The sequence below is a fragment of the Notolepis coatsorum genome (genome assembly GCF_963971535.1).
Source record: "Notolepis coatsorum genome assembly, chromosome: 4".
Classification (NCBI taxonomy): domain Eukaryota; kingdom Metazoa; phylum Chordata; class Actinopteri; order Aulopiformes; family Paralepididae; genus Notolepis; species Notolepis coatsorum.
The window spans coordinates 190,492,647-190,512,731 of NC_140168.1; the positions used below are offsets into that span (position 1 = coordinate 190,492,647).

At 43.4% G+C, this 20,085-nt stretch overlaps 1 protein-coding gene across 1 annotated transcript in view; it reads right to left on the bottom strand.

The window, feature by feature from the left end:
- The window catches only part of arap2 (ArfGAP with RhoGAP domain, ankyrin repeat and PH domain 2), a gene marked incomplete at its 3' end in the record, with an annotated part of 497,512 nt that overhangs the window by 68,160 nt on the left and 409,267 nt on the right, over nt 1–20,085 (bottom strand). Inside the window, 8 exon segments of the mRNA XM_084312192.1 lie at nt 113–190; nt 3,455–3,496; nt 3,499–3,616; nt 6,655–6,760; nt 11,824–12,036; nt 12,300–12,356; nt 12,359–12,462; nt 12,985–13,048. Of these exon segments, the coding sequence (XP_084168318.1) occupies nt 113–190; nt 3,455–3,496; nt 3,499–3,616; nt 6,655–6,760; nt 11,824–12,036; nt 12,300–12,356; nt 12,359–12,462; nt 12,985–13,048 (782 nt within the window).

The window sequence follows — 20,085 nt, forward strand, 5'->3', positions numbered from 1 at the left end:
ACACACACACACACACACACACACACACACACACACACAGACACACACACACACACACACACACACACACACAGCTGATTGCTTGCCAGTGAGGGTCAAAAGGCAGACTTACTGTGGTGTCTTTCTTGTCTTTCCAGCGGGTGATGAAACAGTTCTCTCTCTCCATCTGCTGCACTTGGTCATCCTTGACCTGCGAGAAGACACAGACAGACAGACATACAGACACACACACACACACACACACACACACACACACACACACAGACACACACACACACAGATACAGACAGACAGACAGACAGACACACACACACACACAGAGACAGACAGACACACACAGGCACACACAGATACAGACACACACACAGGCACACATACAGAGACAGACACACACACACACACAGATACACACACATACAGAGACAGACAGACACACACACACACATACAGAGACATACACACACACACAGACAGACAGACATACAGACATACATACAGACAGACAGACAGACAGACAGACACACACACAGAGACAGACACACACCCCCCCACACACACACACACCCCCCCACACACACACACACACACACACACACACACACACACACACACACACACACACACACACACACACACACACACACACACACACACACACACACAGAGACAAACAAACACACACACACACACACCCACACACACACACACACACCCACACACACAGAGACAGACAGACACACACAGAGACAGACACACACAGAGACAGACACACACACACAGACAGACAGACACACAGACACACACACACAGACACACACACATCACACACACACACACACACAGACAGACAGACACACACAGACAGACACACACAAACACAAGTTTATACTTTAAATTCCATCGCAACGAGTAACTTTGGCGACTTAAAAAACACACGGCGAGCTGCAGTGAAACTATGAAACAAAATGGTGTCACTCCAGAAGTGAATAATGAGTTCGGAAACTAATTTGTAGGCAGGGGCGGGGGGGGGGGGGGGGCTGGCGGTCAGTTGGCGGTGATTGTCTGCGGCGTCTCGGCACCGAGTGAATAAACGAGGCCCCCGCCTCACTTTCCTCTCACAGAAGCTCTGGGTGGGGGAATTACATTTTGTTTCTATTTCTTTTCCTTTTTTTTCTATTCCAACTTTTCTTCTTTTTCTCTCATTTTCAGAGAACAATTTGCTTTGTCGGAGTTATACACACTGGCAGGGAAGATTGGGGGGAGAGGCGGAGAGAGGGAGAGAGATAGAGAGAGATAGAGAGAGAGAGAGAGAGAGAGAGAGAGAGAGAGAGAGAGAGAGAGAGAGAGAGGAGAGAGAGAGAGAGAGAGAGAGAGAGAGAGAGAGAGAGAGAGAGAGAGAGAGAGAGAGAAAAAGAAAATACACAAATGCGAGCAAGTGTGCACACAACACTCCCCGCCTTGGTGTGTTTCTGCCTGATAAAGGACCCGCTCGACGGTATCCGGCAACAGAACCCGGGCGCTTTAATTAGTAGGACGTCTCACTCTTTTTGTGTGTGAGTGTGTGTGTGTGTGTGTGTGTGTGTGTGTGTGTGTGTGTGTGTGTGTGTGTGTGTGTGTGTGTGTGTGTGTGTGTGTGTGTGGGAATTCACCGCTATTGGGCTCAGCTTAATGGCTATTTGTCACGCGTACGACTTTGACATTCCGAAGCAATTTGTGAGTGAACGCTCCCATCTTTAACACATTAACTGCCATGCTTCTATCCATCAATGTATGATCACTGCCACCAGTCTAAGCCTATGGAGATGTTCACCTTCTTTGCAGGGCTATAACTTTTTAAATTGTATTGCTAAATTGACATTACTATGGCCCATTCAACATCGATTATCTATCGTTCAGGATGTAGGAACGTTATACTTTTTCATTCATATATTCATAAGAAAATACCGTCTAGAATATAAGTATGTTTTTATTGTTTTCTGCAGTAATTCCTAGAACGCTAGTTATAGGCCTAAACGCATAATATAGATTATCGATTGCAGTTTATTCGCGATACACGCTATATAAAAAAATCCAACTGAATACGACCCTAAACGTTATGACTCATCATGCGCGGATGAAAGGGGGGGGGGGGGGGGGGGGGGGTCGTTTATAATTCCGTGATCGTCAGTAAATGCTTTATGTAGTATGGGTGATCAGAGCGGTTTGCATTGAAAAGAATAAACAATCAAGCTGAAAGTAACGTTACTGTCCTCTTACCGTTCGCTGATGAGACTGGAGGAAAAAGATCCCTCTTATTTGACGTCGATCGACTAGATCCATTTCTGGTTTGTATGGCGCCCAAATCATATCGATTATTGAGTTATGGCAGCGATCCATATACACGGATGTGTGTCTAGAGTCCCGCAACAATATGTGCACTGCCGGACAGATTTCCAAGATGCACCGAGATCACCAGTGATCCATTTCCTGTTGTAAGTCGCCCGATCATCCACCATGCGGCGGTATTGAAGCGTTGCACGGTTGTGCCGAGTCCCACTGTCTCAGCCGAGGCTGGGTGGCGGAATTATGAATACCATGGCGAAAAAATGAAATCTGATCTCAATAACGTTGTACGCCGTGCTTTGGCGGAATTTGCATGACCAGCAAACCCGTCGTACAACGTGATTGGCGGTCAATGTGTTAAGGTCGGGACGAGAGGGATCCCAGGCGTTTCACCGGGAATTAGCATTCCATGGAATTAGCATTCCATCAGCTACGTATCCCATTAGCCAGGCAGAGCTCCGAGAGCAACACTGTTCCCCCCCCTGCCCATCCGTTCATCCATTCATCGGTAAACTCATGCCTATTGTGTGTGTGTATTATTTGTGTGCTTGCAGTGTGACGGCAATATGACTCCAACTCAGACGTCGAAACAGAGTTAGAGTTGAAATAAAGGTTTGAAAGATGGTGACATTCTTTAAACCTGAGAAAACGTATGACCTTTTCAGAGAACATGGACGCTGTGCTAAATGATCTGACAATCGTCAAAACACTATCCGTTTTCTTTAGTTTTTTTTACAACTTAAAAACCCACCGTTTTAAGGGCAAGCCGACTTTACATTTAGTCATTTAGCTGAACTTTGAGCTTATCCAAAGCGACTTACAAGTTCTGTACGACAAGTCAGCAGGAAGGGCAAAGCTCTTTCAGCTGAGTAACAATGTTCATCAAACAGTGTTTTTAGTCGACGGCGAAAGATTGGTCGGGTTTTCGGTTGTCCTAACTGTGGTGGGAAGTTCGTTCCACCATTGTGGAGCGAGGACCAAGAACACTGCTACTTTACAGCTCCTTTGCAGTCTAGATGTCAATTTAGTTTCCAATGTACTCTGTACTTGAATCGAATCTAATCCGATCTAATCCCAGACGATTTGAGCACAATATACAGGACGCGTGAGGAGGCAGCGTTTCGCGACTCACTCCGAAGAGGGTGACGTAGTTGTTGATGAGGTCGAAGGTCACATTGCGAAGGTCACATTGATCTCCTGCGGGGTCTGGCCCTGGGTCTGGAACAGGCAGGAGGAGAGGACGGAGGCCAGACGGCGACTCGGCATCTGGTTGAGGTGGGAGCACTGCTGGATCCTGGACCACAGGAAGATGAGGAGGAGGATGATGTGGACCAGGAGGAGGTAGAGGAGGAGGAGGAGTAGGAGCAGGAGGAGGAGGAAGATGAGGAGGATGAGGAGGTAGAGGAGGAGGTAGAGGAGGAGGAGCAGGAGGAGGTGGAGGAGGTAGAGGAGGAGGAAGAGGAGGAGGAGGAAGGAGGTGTGGGGTTAGAGTCACCAGTCAGAGTTTGCTCAACCCAATTAGGGTTGGGTACCGTTCACATTTTGAACCGATACCGGTTACCAGTACCAGTTCCTGGAATTCGGTATCGGTACCCAACAACACCTTTTTTCAGTATTTATTAACAAAAAATAAGTAAAAATGTCTCAATTCCAACATGATTTATTATTGTAACACGCCATACAAAATAAATCGCATGATCATGTATTACGTTGTTCTATTATCTGGCCATCCTTGGCTAGAGAGCCACAGACACTAGCACTAGTGTATATTCTTGAAGCAGAGATAGAGATACTAGCTAGAGAGCTAGCTATCTTCCCCTCTCTCTCTCTCTCTTACAGAGAAAAAAAAAATTATGCTCACATGCATACACCAAAACTTGCACACAGACAAAATCATTCTCACACACATGCATACAAACACACACACACACACACACACACAACATAATCGTTTTGAGATGCTAGGCTTCGCGCCAAATCCAGCAAAAGGGCCAATTAAGCCTTTTCCAAACAATACGCATCATCACCATAATGCCGCCTAAACACAACTATCCGGTGCGGCGCTCCAATGGGAAACATGTGCTGTGGAAGTGTCAGGGAACAAGACATCAACAAGCCACAGAATGTGGATGTAGACGCTGCTTCGAGAATAAACACTAGTGCTAGTGTCTGTGGCTCTCTAGCAAGTATCTCTCTCTGCTCCAAGAATAAACACTAGTGCTAGTGTCTGTGGCTCTCTAGCAAGTATCTCTCTCTGGTTCAAGAATCTAAACACTAGTGCTAGTGTCTATCGCTCTCTAGCTAGTATCTCTCTCTGCTCCAAGAATAAACACTAGTGCTAGTGTCTGTGGCTCTCTAGCAAGTATCTCTATCTCTGCTTCAAGAATAGACACTAGTGCTAGTGTCTTGGCTCTAGCTAGTATCTCTCTCTCTCTCTGCTCCAAGAATAAACACTAGTGCTAGTGTCTTGGCTCTAGCTAGTATATCTCTCTACTTCAATAATATAAACGCTAGTGCTAGTGTCTGTGGCTCTCTAGCTAGTATCTCTCTCTGCTTCAAGAATAAACACTAGTGCTAGTGTCTGTGGCTCTCTAGCTAGTATCTCTCTCTGCTTCAAGAATAAACAATAGTGCTAGTGTCTGTGGCTCTCTAGCTAGTATCTCTCTCTCTGCTTCAAGAATAAACATTAGTGCTAGTGTCTGTGGCTCACTAGCTAGTATCTCTCTATCTGCTTCAAGAATAAACACTAGTGCTAGTGTCTGTGGCTCTCTAGCAAGTATCTCTATCTCTGCTTCAAGAATAAACGCTAGTGCTAGTGTCTGTGGCTCTCTAGCTAGTATCTCTCTCTCTCTCTGCTCCAAGAATAAACACTAGTGCTAGTGTCTGTGGCTCTCTAGCAAGTATCTCTATCTCTGCTTCAAGAATAAACGCTAGTGCTAGTGTCTGTGGCTCTCTAGCTAGTATCTCTCTCTCTCTCTCTCTGCTCCAAGAATAAACGCTAGTGCTAGTGTCTGTGGCTCTCTAGCTAGTATCTCTCTATCTGCTTCAAGAATAAACACTAGTGCTAGTGTCTGTGGCTCTCTAGCTAGTATCTCTCTATCTGCTTCAAGAATAAACACTAGTGCTAGTGTCTGTGGCTCTCTAGCTAGTATCTCTCTATCTGCTTCAAGAATAAACACTAGTGCTAGTGTCTGTGGCTCTCTAGCTAGTATCTCTCTATCTGCTTCAAGAATAAACACTAGTGCTAGTGTCTGTGGCTCTCTAGCTAGTATCTCTCTCTATGCTTCAAGAATAAACATTAGTGCTGGTGTCTGTGGCTCTCTAGCTAGTATCTCTCTATCTGCTTCAAGAATAAACACTAGTGCTAGTGTCTGTGGCTCTCTAGCTAGTATCTCTCTATCTGCTTCAAGAATAAACACTAGTGCTAGTGTCTGTGGCTCTCTAGCTAGTATCTCTCTATCTGCTTCAAGAATAAACACTAGTGCTAGTGTCTGTGGCTCTCTAGCTAGTATCTCTCTCTATGCTTCAAGAATAAACATTAGTGCTGGTGTCTGTGGCTCTCTAGCTAGTATCTCTCTATCTGCTTCAAGAATAAACATTAGTGCTAGTGTCTGTGGCTCTCTAGCTAGTATATCTCTCTATGCTTCAAGAATAAACATTAGTGCTGGTGTCTGTGGCTCTCTAGCTAGTATCTCTCTCTATGCTTCAAGAATAAACATTAGTGCTAGTGTATGTCTAGCTAGTATCTCTCTCTCGCTCTCTACTTCAATAATATAAACACTAGTGCTAGTGTCTGTGGCTCTCTAGCTAGTATCTCTCTCTATGCTTCAAGAATAAACATTAGTGCTGGTGTCTGTGGCTCTCTAGCTAGTATCTCTCTCTATGCTTCGATAATAAACATTAGTGCTAGTGTCTGTGGCTCTCTAGCTAGTATCTCTCTCTATGCTTCGATAATAAACATTAGTGCTAGTGTCTATCACTCTCTAGCTAGTATCTCTCTATCTGCTCCAAGAATAAACAATAGTGCTAGTGTCTGTGGCTCTTTAGCAAGTATCTCTCTCTGCTTCAAGAATAAACATTAGTGCTAGTGTCTGTGGCTCTCTAGCTAGTATCTCTATCTCTGCTTCTTTTTTTTAAGAAATAATTGTATTTATCAATGAACAAGTCAGAGTCCTCGTCTGCACCTTCCGAGCCCGAATGCAGTCAATGCTCGTATCCAAGTCCAAGTCATCAGTGCTCAAGTCCAAGTCGAGTTGCGACTCACAAGTCCTGAAAATCAGTCCAGGACTCGAGTACTACAACACTGGTGTGTGCGTGCATGCGTGTGTGTACCTGTACAGGTGTTGCAGCAGGGCCTCCAGGGTGGACCTGTTTATCTTGGGCAGGTTGCGGATGAAGTTGGAGTACCTCTTCACCCTCCGCCCCTCATCTTCCTCGTCTGCAGGGAGACGGGTCAGATGTGACAGGTCAGAGGTGACAGGTCAGGTAGCGCTCAGACACAGACGGGTCAGAGGTGACAGGTCAGGTAGCGCTCAGACACAGACAGGTCAGGTTGCGCTCAGACACAGACAGGTCAGGTAGCGCTCAGACACAGACAGGTCAGCTTGCACTCAGACAGGTCAGGTAGCGCTCAGACACAGACAGGTCAGGTAGCGCTCAGACACAGACAGGTCAGGTTGCGCTCAGATACAGACAGGTCAGCTTGTGCTCAGACACAGACAGGTCAGGTTGCGCTCAGATACAGACAGGTCAGCTTGTGCTCAGACACAGACAGGTCAGCTTGCGCTCAGACAGGTCAGGTAGCGCTCAGACAGGTCAGGTTGCACTCAGACACAACACGGCGGGCATAGGGATATAATTTATCGCGCCGATTGAAAACGCTAAAATCGATAATCTCTTCCTTCTGGTCGGGATTCAATTAGATTGGAATCTAGTCTAATCGCAGTTCCATTGCTGTGAGTTTTCAAATGAAGAAGTAATTGAAAGCAGGGCGGCGGGACTGGAGACTGAGCTGCAGTATTTATCATTCTACCAGAAATCTATCTTTTTTCTCGTATTTTAGGAGAAGCATAATATTCAAGAGTTTTATTTGTCACATACATACCAGGGCATACAGTGAAATGCGGGAATACAGGGGGGGGGGGGTGGGGTGACTGCGCCCTACAAAAATGTATGAATAAAACATGCAAGCATACCGAATCATGGTCGTATCTATGACTATAGGATGCGATACAGAGAAAAAACCCACACTGTTGAACCTTGTTTACCTGAGCGCAACTCGAGCCCCCCCCCCCCCCCCCCCCCCCCCCCCCCATTTGGAACAGTTTTGGAAATGTGGCAAGTTGGAAAATAACACATACTTTCAATATCAAAGGTGTAGTCACTCACACATTCTGGGATAGTCTGTACACTCTGCAGTCATTTAATTTTAGAATGTTATACTAAAAAGTAGCCCACCGACTTCTGGTTTGAGATGTTCTAGTGAGCAGCCATAGAAAAGAGCTCCCGGTCAAAGAATATCGAAAAAAGGAAGTAAAACAATCTAAAACAAAATAAAAAGTGACAATTCAAGGATATAAGAGAAAAGAAAGATGAACACGAGAAAAAGCGAGAGAAAAGGGACCCCAGAAGAAGTACAGACACCGGAGGAAAGTTATCGACACAAGGAGGTGGCGCATGAGGTAATTCAAGCTAGCATGACGCAGGGCGACAGACCAGAGATACCCGTCTGGGTAGCGGAGCTACAAGCTAGCATACAGACTAGCATACACGCTAGAGCATTAGCTATCCAACAAGCTAACGCAATAGCTAACCAAGCTAACACGAAGAGCATCCGGAGCGACATCGATAGACTCAGGGAAGAATTAAAGAAGGGTCAGGACGAGCTCAGAGAAGAAATAAATAAGAGACTTGAGACAATTGATGGAAAACTACAGGAACAAGAGAAAGATATAGGGATGCTAGAAGGAAGGACAGCTGAAACGGAGGAATGGAATACAGATATACAAGAAATTCTAAAGGCGACGCTCGGACAACAAAATATGTTGAGAGAAAAGCTAACGGACTTGGAGGGGAGGTCGAGGAGAAATAATATACGAATATGGGGACTGAGAGAAGGGATAGAAGAAGACTCAATGACCAAATATATAGACAACCTAATTCGAGGAAAACTGGAAGTGCCATACCTAGTCAAGATAGAGATTCAAAGGGCACACAGGACCCTAGCGCCGAAGCCACAGATAAACAGACCACGAGAGCAGTTATAGTTAATTTCTTGAAATTCGAAGTCAAAGAAAACATTATCAGAGCAGCCTGGCAGACGAAGATGGAGGTGGAGGGACAGAGAATAACCTTCGACCATGACTATTCAACAGAGGTGGCGGTAGTAGTAAAGCGTCGGAGCTATGTTCAGATAAAAAAGAGAAAGGAATCAGATTTCAATCACCAATGACCACGCTGAAGGTTCATTAGAAAGAAGGCATAAAGGTGTACAACGACGTGAGGGAAGAGACGAGGGACATGGACCGGAGAGGATGGAAGGTGCCGGGAGGAGAAGAGGAGAGACAGACGCTGATGCAGAGGTTGGAGGAGGCGCAAAGATGGACCAGGGTCGGGGGACAAAGAGGAGGAGAGGAGGACGGGACGGTGAAGGAGATCTGAACCGATTCAAAGCGGATCAACTGAGAATAAAGACGAAAAGACACAGAGAAGGGGAACAGAGAGGAGACGAGAGGGGACACGGTGATCCAGGGAAGGATAAGTACAATACACATTAAACTGGTATACATGGGACACACACAATACAAGTAAAGGTAAACATGAAAAGGACTTATACAATGAGAAGATGGTAAAGTACATACGAGATAATTATACGAAAAGTAAAAAAAATTAAAAGAAGGACATGGATATTCTAGAGATATATTGAGGCGGATATGAAAGAACCACAGGATTACACGTGTCACATAATACAAATAGACGGGAACATGAAAGTGACTAATGCAGAGCTTATGACCGGGAGCTCGGAGGTCGCACACAGAACGAGCTGGACATGTATAGTGCACATTTCTTAGCCACTAGGGGGAGCCCTCTCACTAGGAGAGCCACTACTCCCCACCCACCAGCGGGGGAAAGAGGGACACGACTGAATCCCTCAAATACCATGGAAGTTCCAAGTGTTAATGTTGAAGTTAATGTTGATTATGGTTATATGTGTGTAAATCAGACAGGGATAGCAGTGGCTACAACCACAAATATTATTTTATGTGACATGGATAGAACGGGAGAACATTTGGAAAAGAAATATGACACAAGTTAAGGGTATCAAAATAGTGTCGCTGAATGTAAATGGTATGAATAATCCGATTAAAAGGAGTAAGGTGATGACGAAACTTAAGAAAAACGAGGCGCAAGTTATCTTCTTACAAGAAACACATCTAATATCACAATAACATGAAAAGCTGAAGAGATTCTGGTATGCAAATCTGTTTTATAGTTCTTTTAAACAGAACCTTAGAAGAGGAGTAGCTATACTAATTAAAAACACAGTGAAGTTTGAAATGATCAGGGACATAAGGGATAAAGAGGGGATGTATGTAATGGTCAAGGGGAAAATGGAAGGTCAAATGGTAACACTAGTGAATGTATATGCTCCACCAGTCTCAAAGTGAGAAATATTTATTTGAAACAATCTTTGATATCATAGCGATGGAAGGGGAAGGGGTCCTAATCTGTACAGGTGATTTTAATGTAGTACTGAACTATGACATACACGACAAGCACAAATAAATGGAGGACAAACATTAGCAAATATATGAATATACAAATGGCAGAATTAGGAATCATGGATATATGGAAAGAAATGCACACATTAGATAGAGACACACATTATTCGCATCCACACACAACATATTCAAGGATAGACTATTTTCTCATGACAACAGGGGACAGATACAGGGTAGAAGACTGCATGATAGGGGTTGATAAATAAACTGAAATAATTAGAGAAAGAACACCAAAGCTCAAAGAACCAAAAGACACTTAGAGAGGTAAAGGAAGTTAGAGGAAAGAGAAACAAAGAACTGCTGACAGAAATAGAGAAGAAAGCTAGATACATGAAACAGACATACTATGAAGGAGGACCGAGAGCGACCAGACTTTTAGCTTGACGAATCATGACACAACAAAAACTGAACACAATACACACAATAAGGGACACAAACACAAACAAAATACTAAGAGAACCAGCTGAAATAGAGAAGACATTTGAAGAATACTATAAGAAACTATACACACAACCGATAGCAGCAGGAGAAGATGAGATAGAAATGTTTAGGAAAATTAGATCTACCATCGATAGGGAAGGAACAGAACGAAATATTAAACGCATAGATTACAGAACAAGAAGTGGGGAATGAGTAAAGCAAAGAGCAGTAAGTCACCGGGTAGCGATGCTGCCCCTGAAGCAGCATTCAGACACACGATGAAAGAAGGCACAATGCCACCTTCATGGAAAGAAGCCATAATTACTACAATTCCAAAATAAGGGAAAGATAGAGAACTATGTAGCAGTTTCAGACCTGTGTCCATACTTAATGTAGATTACAAGATGTATACATCAATAATATCCAAAAGATTTGAGACATTTATGACAATATCAGGCTGACATCTTGAGGCTGGAAAATGATGCTTTTGAGTACTCCATTAGAAATATAAAACAATGATTATTTTTTTTAATAAACCTTACAGATGTCTTCCATAGACTCACAGGAATTGTGTAAAGTTGCCCAAATAGTGCTAGGAATAGCAATGCAGGTCCCCTTTAAACATCAGTTTGCACGTACCACACTTACATTATTTTGATATTTTATTACCAATTATCATAGCAAAACAGCTTTTTCAAACAGTCTGTAATGCATTTTGGAAACGGGAGATGGGCTCATGGTGTAATGGGCCACCTGGCCTGAGAAACGTAAGGAGGAAAGAAAAAGTAAGGACTTACTTCTGGTCATTATTTGGGTAGAACACACATATTTTGAATGCCTTCGGCAGACTTTTTTTATTTTCTTTTTATCCATTTAATCTAGATTAATCTAGATTAACTCCAGGATTGCAGATAGATTAATCTAGATTAAAAGAAATGTATCTATGCCCACCTCTACTATATATATATTCATATTTTTTTACCCTCTCTTTTATATAGCTTATCTCTCTTTGTAAAGTGTCCTTGAGTCTAAGAAAGGCGCTTCTCTCTATAAATCCAATTAATTATTATTATTATTAGGTCAACTCTGCACCTTGCATGGTCGCCTCCGCCGTCGGTGTGTGAATGTGTGAGTGAAGGGGTAAAGTGTGAGGAACAAATTGTAAAGCTATTTGGATAAAAGCTGCTATATAAATGCAGCCATTTACCATTTCGCCATTTAAAGCATCTGGTTGGATTGTCTGAGTTGTACAGTGCATTGCCGACATATCTTTCTGGAGGATAATGTTTGCTCTACAGACCCAGGGCGGACACCCAGTAGGGGTAGAGCTCCTTGGCCAGCTGGGCGTCCTCGGCCTGGGACAGGAAGCTCTTCAGGGTGTCGGTGACGTCCTCCACCTGGTGCTCCTTCTCCCGCAGCTTGACGTTGCGGGCGTCCCGCTGAAACTCCTCCAGGAGCAGGGCCACACGGCCGGGGTCCCCCTGCCTCTGGTACACCCCCTCCTGGCATAGACCTGGGGGGTGGGGGTGGTAGAGAGAGAGGGAGAGTGAGAGAGATATGAAGAGATAGAGAGAGAGAGAGAGAGAGAGAGAGAGATAGAGAGAGAGAGAGAGAGAGAGAGAGAGAGAGAGAGAGAGAGAGAGAGAAGAGAGAGAGAGAGAGAGAGAGAGAGAGAGAGAGAGAGAGAGAGAGAGAGAGCTGAAGCTGAACTCCTCATCCTCTGGGTCAACTCCTTGCTGATCAAAGGTAAACAGAACTAAAATGTCAGGTACTTACCATACTGGGTCACAAATGCGATGCAGCTGTCCACCACGATGGGGACACCATTTTGCTGAGCTGCTGGTTGCCTAGCGCCCTGCCATCTGTGCCCGCGGCCAGAGTGATGGCAGAATGCCACAGTGCAAAGTCCACCTTGTTGAACCCGTGGATGTACAGGGTTCTACAGCAGTAACAGGGAAAATTGCCATGTCATTGCACTGTGTTGAAAGGCCTCGTTAACAGGTGGCCGACTTCAACAATAAGACACAATTAAAAACCGCATGCGGAGGGTCCGCCCGGAGAGCTGTAATCGAATAATAAAATGGGCCACAATTAGGCTTTAGAGTCAAGAAAAACAATCCTTTTTTTATCCCCCCCAAAAAGACAATAAGAAAAAAAAGATAAATGAACAGAACAGCAATTAAATCGTAAAACAAAAGCTAAACGAGGAGAAAGAAAAGAAAATAATAAATATGTAGTATTTGCTGTGTGATTTGCGCCCCTGAACCAGCGCGGCTTTAATTACCTCAGCTGGCTAGCGCAGGTGAAGCACACTCAGGGCACAACCACATTGCTCCCTCAGAGACGCAACACGAAGCCGCTAGAAAGCGCTGGTCACTACATACGCAGCGCTGCATAATGCGCAGAGTCGCCGTATTGTAAATCGCTGCCAATTTCGCTTTTCAGCAGCGGCCTGACGTACCTTCCGCCCTCCACCATCAGCAGTACTTGGATACGGTCCTCTCCCTCCATATGTGTGGACACAGCTGGGGACAAGGGACGACACAAGGCCACAGGAAATGAACAACATAGACCAAAATGATATGTAGTTAAAAGTTAAAGGTGCTATAGATAACATTTATTTATTTATAATACATCGACTTTTAGAAAGGTGCAGAATAAAAGCATTGTTTTCCCCCCCAATTCGATTATTGATTAATTTATTTATCATTTAAAAAAACATGGCAGGTCCAAAATGAATGTTGTTGTTTACATTGTATCCCCTCCCTACTTGTATCCCCTCCCTACTTGTATCCCCTCCCTACTTGTATCCCCTCCCTACTTGTATCCCCTCCCTACTTGTATCCCCTCCCTACTTCCCATTTCCCCACGTGGAATGCACCTGCTTGGATAGATGACATGCTGGTGCCCTAGTGCGACATCTAGTGGCTGAATGTTATCTATAGCACCTTTAAGTACAATGTGCTCTCTATTGGGACGTATCGACCATCAGATAAAAATGGGCTGAGGATCTCGTCTTTTCAACACGCCTCAGTGCCAAGTCCCTTGTTGTTTTAACCCTCTGAGGTCTGGGCCCCCCCCGCCACTGATTCTGGGCCCTTTAGGGGGATTCTAATTATTTAAATGTTTTTTTTTACATAATATGATAGTACAGGTTCATATACCTTCCAAATAAGCCATCACTTGTACAAGTAGCAGGCAGATAGTTTTCAATCTATGTCTTATGAATCATGCTGATAACACACATAGATCCAAGTCATACAATAACAGTTTGGAGTATGTGCTCCTAGTATCTCATAGTAAAAGCAACGAGGTGGACAAACAATGAAGTCAGATCTTAAAAGTGAAAAGTAAAAAAGTGAGCCAGCAGTAAAACAGATCAATACATTTATATATATATATATATTAGTGCTGTCAAACGATTAAAATATTTAACTCGATTAATCGCATGATTGTCCATAGTTAACTCGCGATTAATCGCAAATTAATCGCATTTTTTTTTTAAATTTTTTTATACCTTAAACAGATCTTTTTCAAGTTCTAATACTCTTATCAACATGCGAGTCAACAAATGCTTGCTTTGTGCAGCCATTTAACACAAAAGGATGACCCTCATGCATTGCAAATTTGCATCAAATTCAAAACAGAGTGATGCACAAAATAACTTAAAAGAAAATAATAATTTAAAACAATGAATAAAGTGTGCATGAAATAATAGGGGAAAGAAAACGTTAGGAACTTGTTACATTCACACACACAAGGGCTGATTAATCACACACCCCCCTCTCTCCCTCACACACACACTCTCCCAGCTCTTTTTCTCTTTTGCCCCTTCCTCATCTCTCTCACCCCCTCTCTCTCTATATCTCACACACACACACACACACACACACACACACACACACACACACACACACTTCAGAAACAAACATAGTATCAATGAGAGCATCAATAATACACCTGAGTGAAGTCTAGTAAAAAAAGATTTTTTTTTTTTTTTTTTTTTTTTTAGTTAATCTTGAGTTAAAAAAATTAGTGGCATTAATAGAATCGGGAGTTAACGCGATATTAACGCGATATATTTGACAGCCTTAATATATATATATATATGTGGCGTCAGCCATAACAGGAGCGTCATGCAGCCGAAGACAATATGAAGTAGTTTCTGCTCATTGTCTGCAGTGAAGGCAACTCAAGAGGACCTCCCGTAGTCGTGGCACTTCAAACGCGCAACAAAAACGTGGAGCAAAAGTCTCGGGGGGCAGAAGCCTTTCGTTTACTTTTGTGAGTCAGAGCCGGTGAACAACACAACGCAGGATGTGTCTAGACAGAGCAATCTGTTTCAGGCTCGCAGACGGAACACAAGGGGGGGAAAAGTGGAGAGCGGAGTGGAAAGAAAATAACAAAAGTAGCAAATTAGAAAAAGCGATAAATAAAGAAAGAAAGAAATCACACTGCTGTTCCTCCTCCGCTACGTTCACTCGGCGGCGACGGACGAGTGCAGCGACGTGGCAGACGAAACGGGAGGAGGACTACAGGGGACTATATTGATCATGTGGTTAAACACAAGCACCATATTATAGGCAACGCGTTTGAAATGTCATCATTCTAGCAAAAAAAGGAATTTATCATAGAATCACAAATACTGCAGTTCAGTCTCCAGTCCTGCTCCAGTCTCCAGTCTATTCTATTCTATTTTATTTTATTATTATTTGTATTTTTCTATTTGTATTTTGTCCCTTTATTATTATTTGTATTTTTTGCACAATCAAGGCGGGCAGGCCACCTTCATTTCACTATACATCTTGTGTATGTATGTGACGAATAAACCTCTTGAATCTCTTGCTGCTTCTTCAATTAGCTCATCTAGGGATGCATGGATCCAAGTTTTTATACCGATACCTGGGCCGAGTACTGCAATGTGTGCAACACTTACTTAGGTACAGTAGTAAGAGGGTTTTATTTGAAAGGTTATGATATTGTCAGAAAGGGTCAGGACTAGATGAGCTGTGCTTCCTTCTGCCTCTTCTCCAACTCATCCTCGTTTGTTTTTCTACGAACGAAGACGGACTCATTTGTTCACCGTTACATTTTGTCTTCACTGTGATTTGTACGTGTGTTGTGTTGGAGATACATAAAGATCAATCAATCCAAAAAATAAAAGCACATTCTACAACAAAGGCCACAGCTCCGCCCCAATAAAGCGTGCAGCGATTGGCATCGATGACGCAATTTGTCCTCGTCACGTGCACAAAGTGAACACACCATGTACACAAACACGTGCCGCACTCTCCGCACAGACACAGACACATGCACACACGCACACACACACACACACACACACACACACACACACACACACACACACACACACACACACACACACACACACACACACACACACACACACACACACACACACACACACACACACACACACACACACACACACACACACACACACACACACACACACACACACACACACAAACTGTGAAGCCTTGTTTTTTTTTCTTAAACCCTTTCATATTATTCCACTAAATCCCCCAATAATCTCTGCCTCCATTTCTTTCATAAACATATTGATCCATTATCCACACTTAACAGGAAATGTTAATCAGATTCCCGTCCATGTGAACCTTATGTAAGATGGGGAAGACGAGCGCATGAAAGGGAGATATTCTTGCTACAGCTAAACAGGGTCGATAAGGCCTCCGCGTTCCCTTGATAAACCAAAACAATGAATCCAAGATAATCTCTGTAGCTAAAATATTTTTGCTTCCCTTCTCTCCGGCATATTTTCAAGGGCGGGGAAGGGAATCACTCGGATCCAAAAACACAGGGCGGGAAAGCACATCAGAGGCTGGTATTGACTGGAGAGTGTTATATTAACACCGCTATCGCGTAAAATGCAAAACACCGGTTGTCGTTGTTTGAACGAGCAAATAGAAATCCCCTTTTATCCATCTCCCAGCTCAGCGGGGGGGGGGGGGGGGGGGGGGGGGGGGGGGGGCGTTCTTTATTACTTATCATGTTTCTGGGATGAGAAACTAAGTCTGTGACCTTGTACCTCCTGTAATTAGTATTGATTCCTGTAAAAGAGATCTCCATGCTCCTGTTTCTTCTTCTGAACTACGGGTGGTGGTGGTGGAGTTGAGGGTTGTAGTGGAGTTGATGGTGGTGGTGGTGATGGTGGAGTTGATGGTGTAGTTGATGGTGGTGATGTTGGAGTTGATGGTGTAGTTAATGGTGGTGATGGTGGAGTTGATGGTGTAGTTGATGGTGGTGGTGGTGGAGTTCATGGTGCCATTCAAGGGCCCTGCCTGGTCTGGGAGACCCGGATCTTGGAGAGTACATACTGCTTGTATAGTACTGACTGCTAGTATAATACAGACTGCTTGGATAGTAGAGACTGCTTGGATAGCACTGACTGCTTGTATAGTACAGACTGCTTGGATAGTACTGACTGCTTGTATTATAGTACTGACTGCTTGGAGAGTACTGACTGATTGTATTATAGTACTAACTGCTTGAATAGTACTGACTGCTTGGATAGTACTGACTGCTTGTATAGTACTGACTGCTTGTATTATAGTACTGACTGCTTGTATTATAGTACTGACTGCTTGAATAGTACTGACTGCTTGGATAGTACTGACTGCTTGAATAGTACTGACTGTTTGGATAGTACTGACTGCTTGTATTATAGTACTGACTGCTTGTATTATAGTACTGACTGCTTGCATTATAGTACTGACTGCTTGGATAGTACTGACTGCTTGTATTATAGTACTGACTGCTTGTATTATAGTACTGACTGCTTGTATTATAGTACTGACTGCTTGGAGAGTACTGACTGCTTGGATAGTACTGACTGCTTGGATAGTACTGACTGCTTGGATAGTACTGACTGCTTGTATTATAGTTGTTGTGAAGGGCCAGATTAAACTGAATATATATATGTATTGTTTGATATACTTTGTATATTATTTATATATATACACGGAATATCCCTTTACCTGCGTTCAGACCAGAGTAATATGCGCTCTCCTATTGGACAGCGCCCCCAGGCGCCAGCGCGCAAGCCCCCAGCGGCAAGTTCAAAGACAACTGCAGGCATGTCAGAACATGCCCAGAGTCAGCGTAGTAATACGAGACAAGGACTGAGGTTGGGACTAGATATTCACTTAAGTATAAATACAGCGCAAGGTGCGCACACCGTGCTTCGCTTAGCTTAGTTCAATTCAGTTACGTTCAGTACCTTACCCACCTTCACCACGAGTCAACGTGCAGTGAAGTGAGCAACCTTGCGTCTAAATAGAGCATTGAGAACCGCGTGCGAATAGAATGTTAAAGTGTCAGAGTTTAATGAAGTAACGTTGAGTTCGACTTAATCTAATGTGAAGTAAATAGTCGATCATTTATTGTATATCGTGCGGCCACAGTTCTTCCGTGTGTAGCATTACCCATCGGTTCGTCGTGTCTTTAGCTAGTGCACTTAACCAGGCTGTGTGGCCTAAATACGTCGCCCACACCCGAGGAGTCCTAGGCGGAGAACCGTTGGACATGTACACAGGAGAATCGGCGCCGGCGATTGCAGAACCATTCCTGGTTGGATTATATTGATTTGGGACGTGACTACCGGAGAAGAGCATCGTTGATTTCCACTATCGTTTGGGATTTAACCTCGTGAGGATTACAACTCGGGCCTGCCTCGTGGACGGGGCTGGATAGCTGTCATCAATGCTGTCGAGCATTTTGGATTACAACTATTGCTTTTGCTGCTGATCAAGGGAGTTTACAAGCACCGACTCCTGTACCTGGAGTCTCTTTATTCCCCATTGAATCAGATGGAGTACCCGAACATTCCTCTACCCTCCAGGCCTTACACCCCGGAGGGAACCCATTGTCTCCAGTTGGTACCAGTGTTGCCCTATATAATTGCTACTATACAACAGGTGGCGTCAGCTTAGACCCATCGTAGGATTCCTGCTATTCTTAGTGACTTATGCTCTTGACTGACTTTACGTATATTCTTCGCCATACAAGCGCGACCCTAATTCTCATTCTGTAACCTAACGTTGCCTAATAATAATAAATTACCCTCCAATAGTATTTCTGTGTCAATGCCGTGTTATTGTGGGTGTTCACCATCTATATTTGATGTACTGTCTGGCCAGTAATTAAATTACATAACTAGCAGTGGTTTAATCTATCACAATCTTTAATACAGTCAGGGTTTTGTAACCCCTCAGTTACAATAGTACTGACTGCTTGTATAGTACTGACTGCTTGGATAGTACTGACTGCTTGTATTATAGTACTGACTGCTTGTATTATAGTACTGACTGCTTGGATAGTACTGACTGCTTGTATTATAGTACATACTGCTTGTATTATAGTACTGACTGCTTGGATAGTACTGACTGCTTGGATAGTACTGACTGCTTGTATTATAGTACTGACTGCTTGTATTATAGTACTGACTGCTTGGATAGTACTGACTGCTTGGATAGTACTGACTGCTTGTATTATAGTACTGACTGCTTGTATTATAGTACTGACTGCTTGGATAGTACTGACTGCTTGGATATTACTGACTGCTTGTATTATAGTACTGACTGCTTGTATTATAGTACTGACTGCTTGGATAGTACTGACTGCTTGGATAGTACTGACTGCTTGTATTATAGTACTGACTGCTTGTATTATAGTACTGACTGCTTGGATAGTACTGACTGCTTGTATTATAGTACTGACTGCTTGGATAGTACTGACTGCTTGGATAGTACTGACTGCTTGGATAGTACTGACTGCTTGTATTATAGTACTGACTGCTTGGATATTACTGACTGCTTGTATTATAGTACTGACTGCTTGAATAGTACTGACTGCTTGGATAGTACTGACTGCTTGTATTATAGTACTGACAGCTTGTATTATAGTACTGACTGCTTGGATAGTACTGACTGCTTGTATAGTACATACTGCTTGGATAGTACTGACTGCTTGTATTATAGTACTGACTGCTTGGATAGTACTGACTGCTTGTATTATAGTACTGACTGCTTGGGGAGTATTGACTGCTTGTATTATAATACTGACTGCTTGGATAGTACATACTGCTTGGATAGTACTGACTGCTTGTATTATAGTAGTGACTGCTTGGATAGTACTGACTGCTTGTATTATAGTACTGACTGCTTGGATAATACTGACTGTTTGGATAGTACATACTGCTTGGATAGTACTGACTGCTTGTATTATAGTACAGACTGCTTGGATAATACTGACTGCTTGGATAGTACATACTGCTTGGATAGTACTGACTGCTTGTATTATAGTACTGACTGCTTGGATAGTACATACTGCTTGGATATTACTGACTGCTTGTATTATAGTAGTGACTGCTTGGATAGTACTGACTGCTTGTATTATAGTACTGACTGCTTGGATAGTACTGACTGCTTGGATAGTAATGACTGCTTGTATTATAGTACTGACTGCTTGTATTATAGTACTGACTGCTTGGATATTACTGACTGCTTGCATTATAGTACTG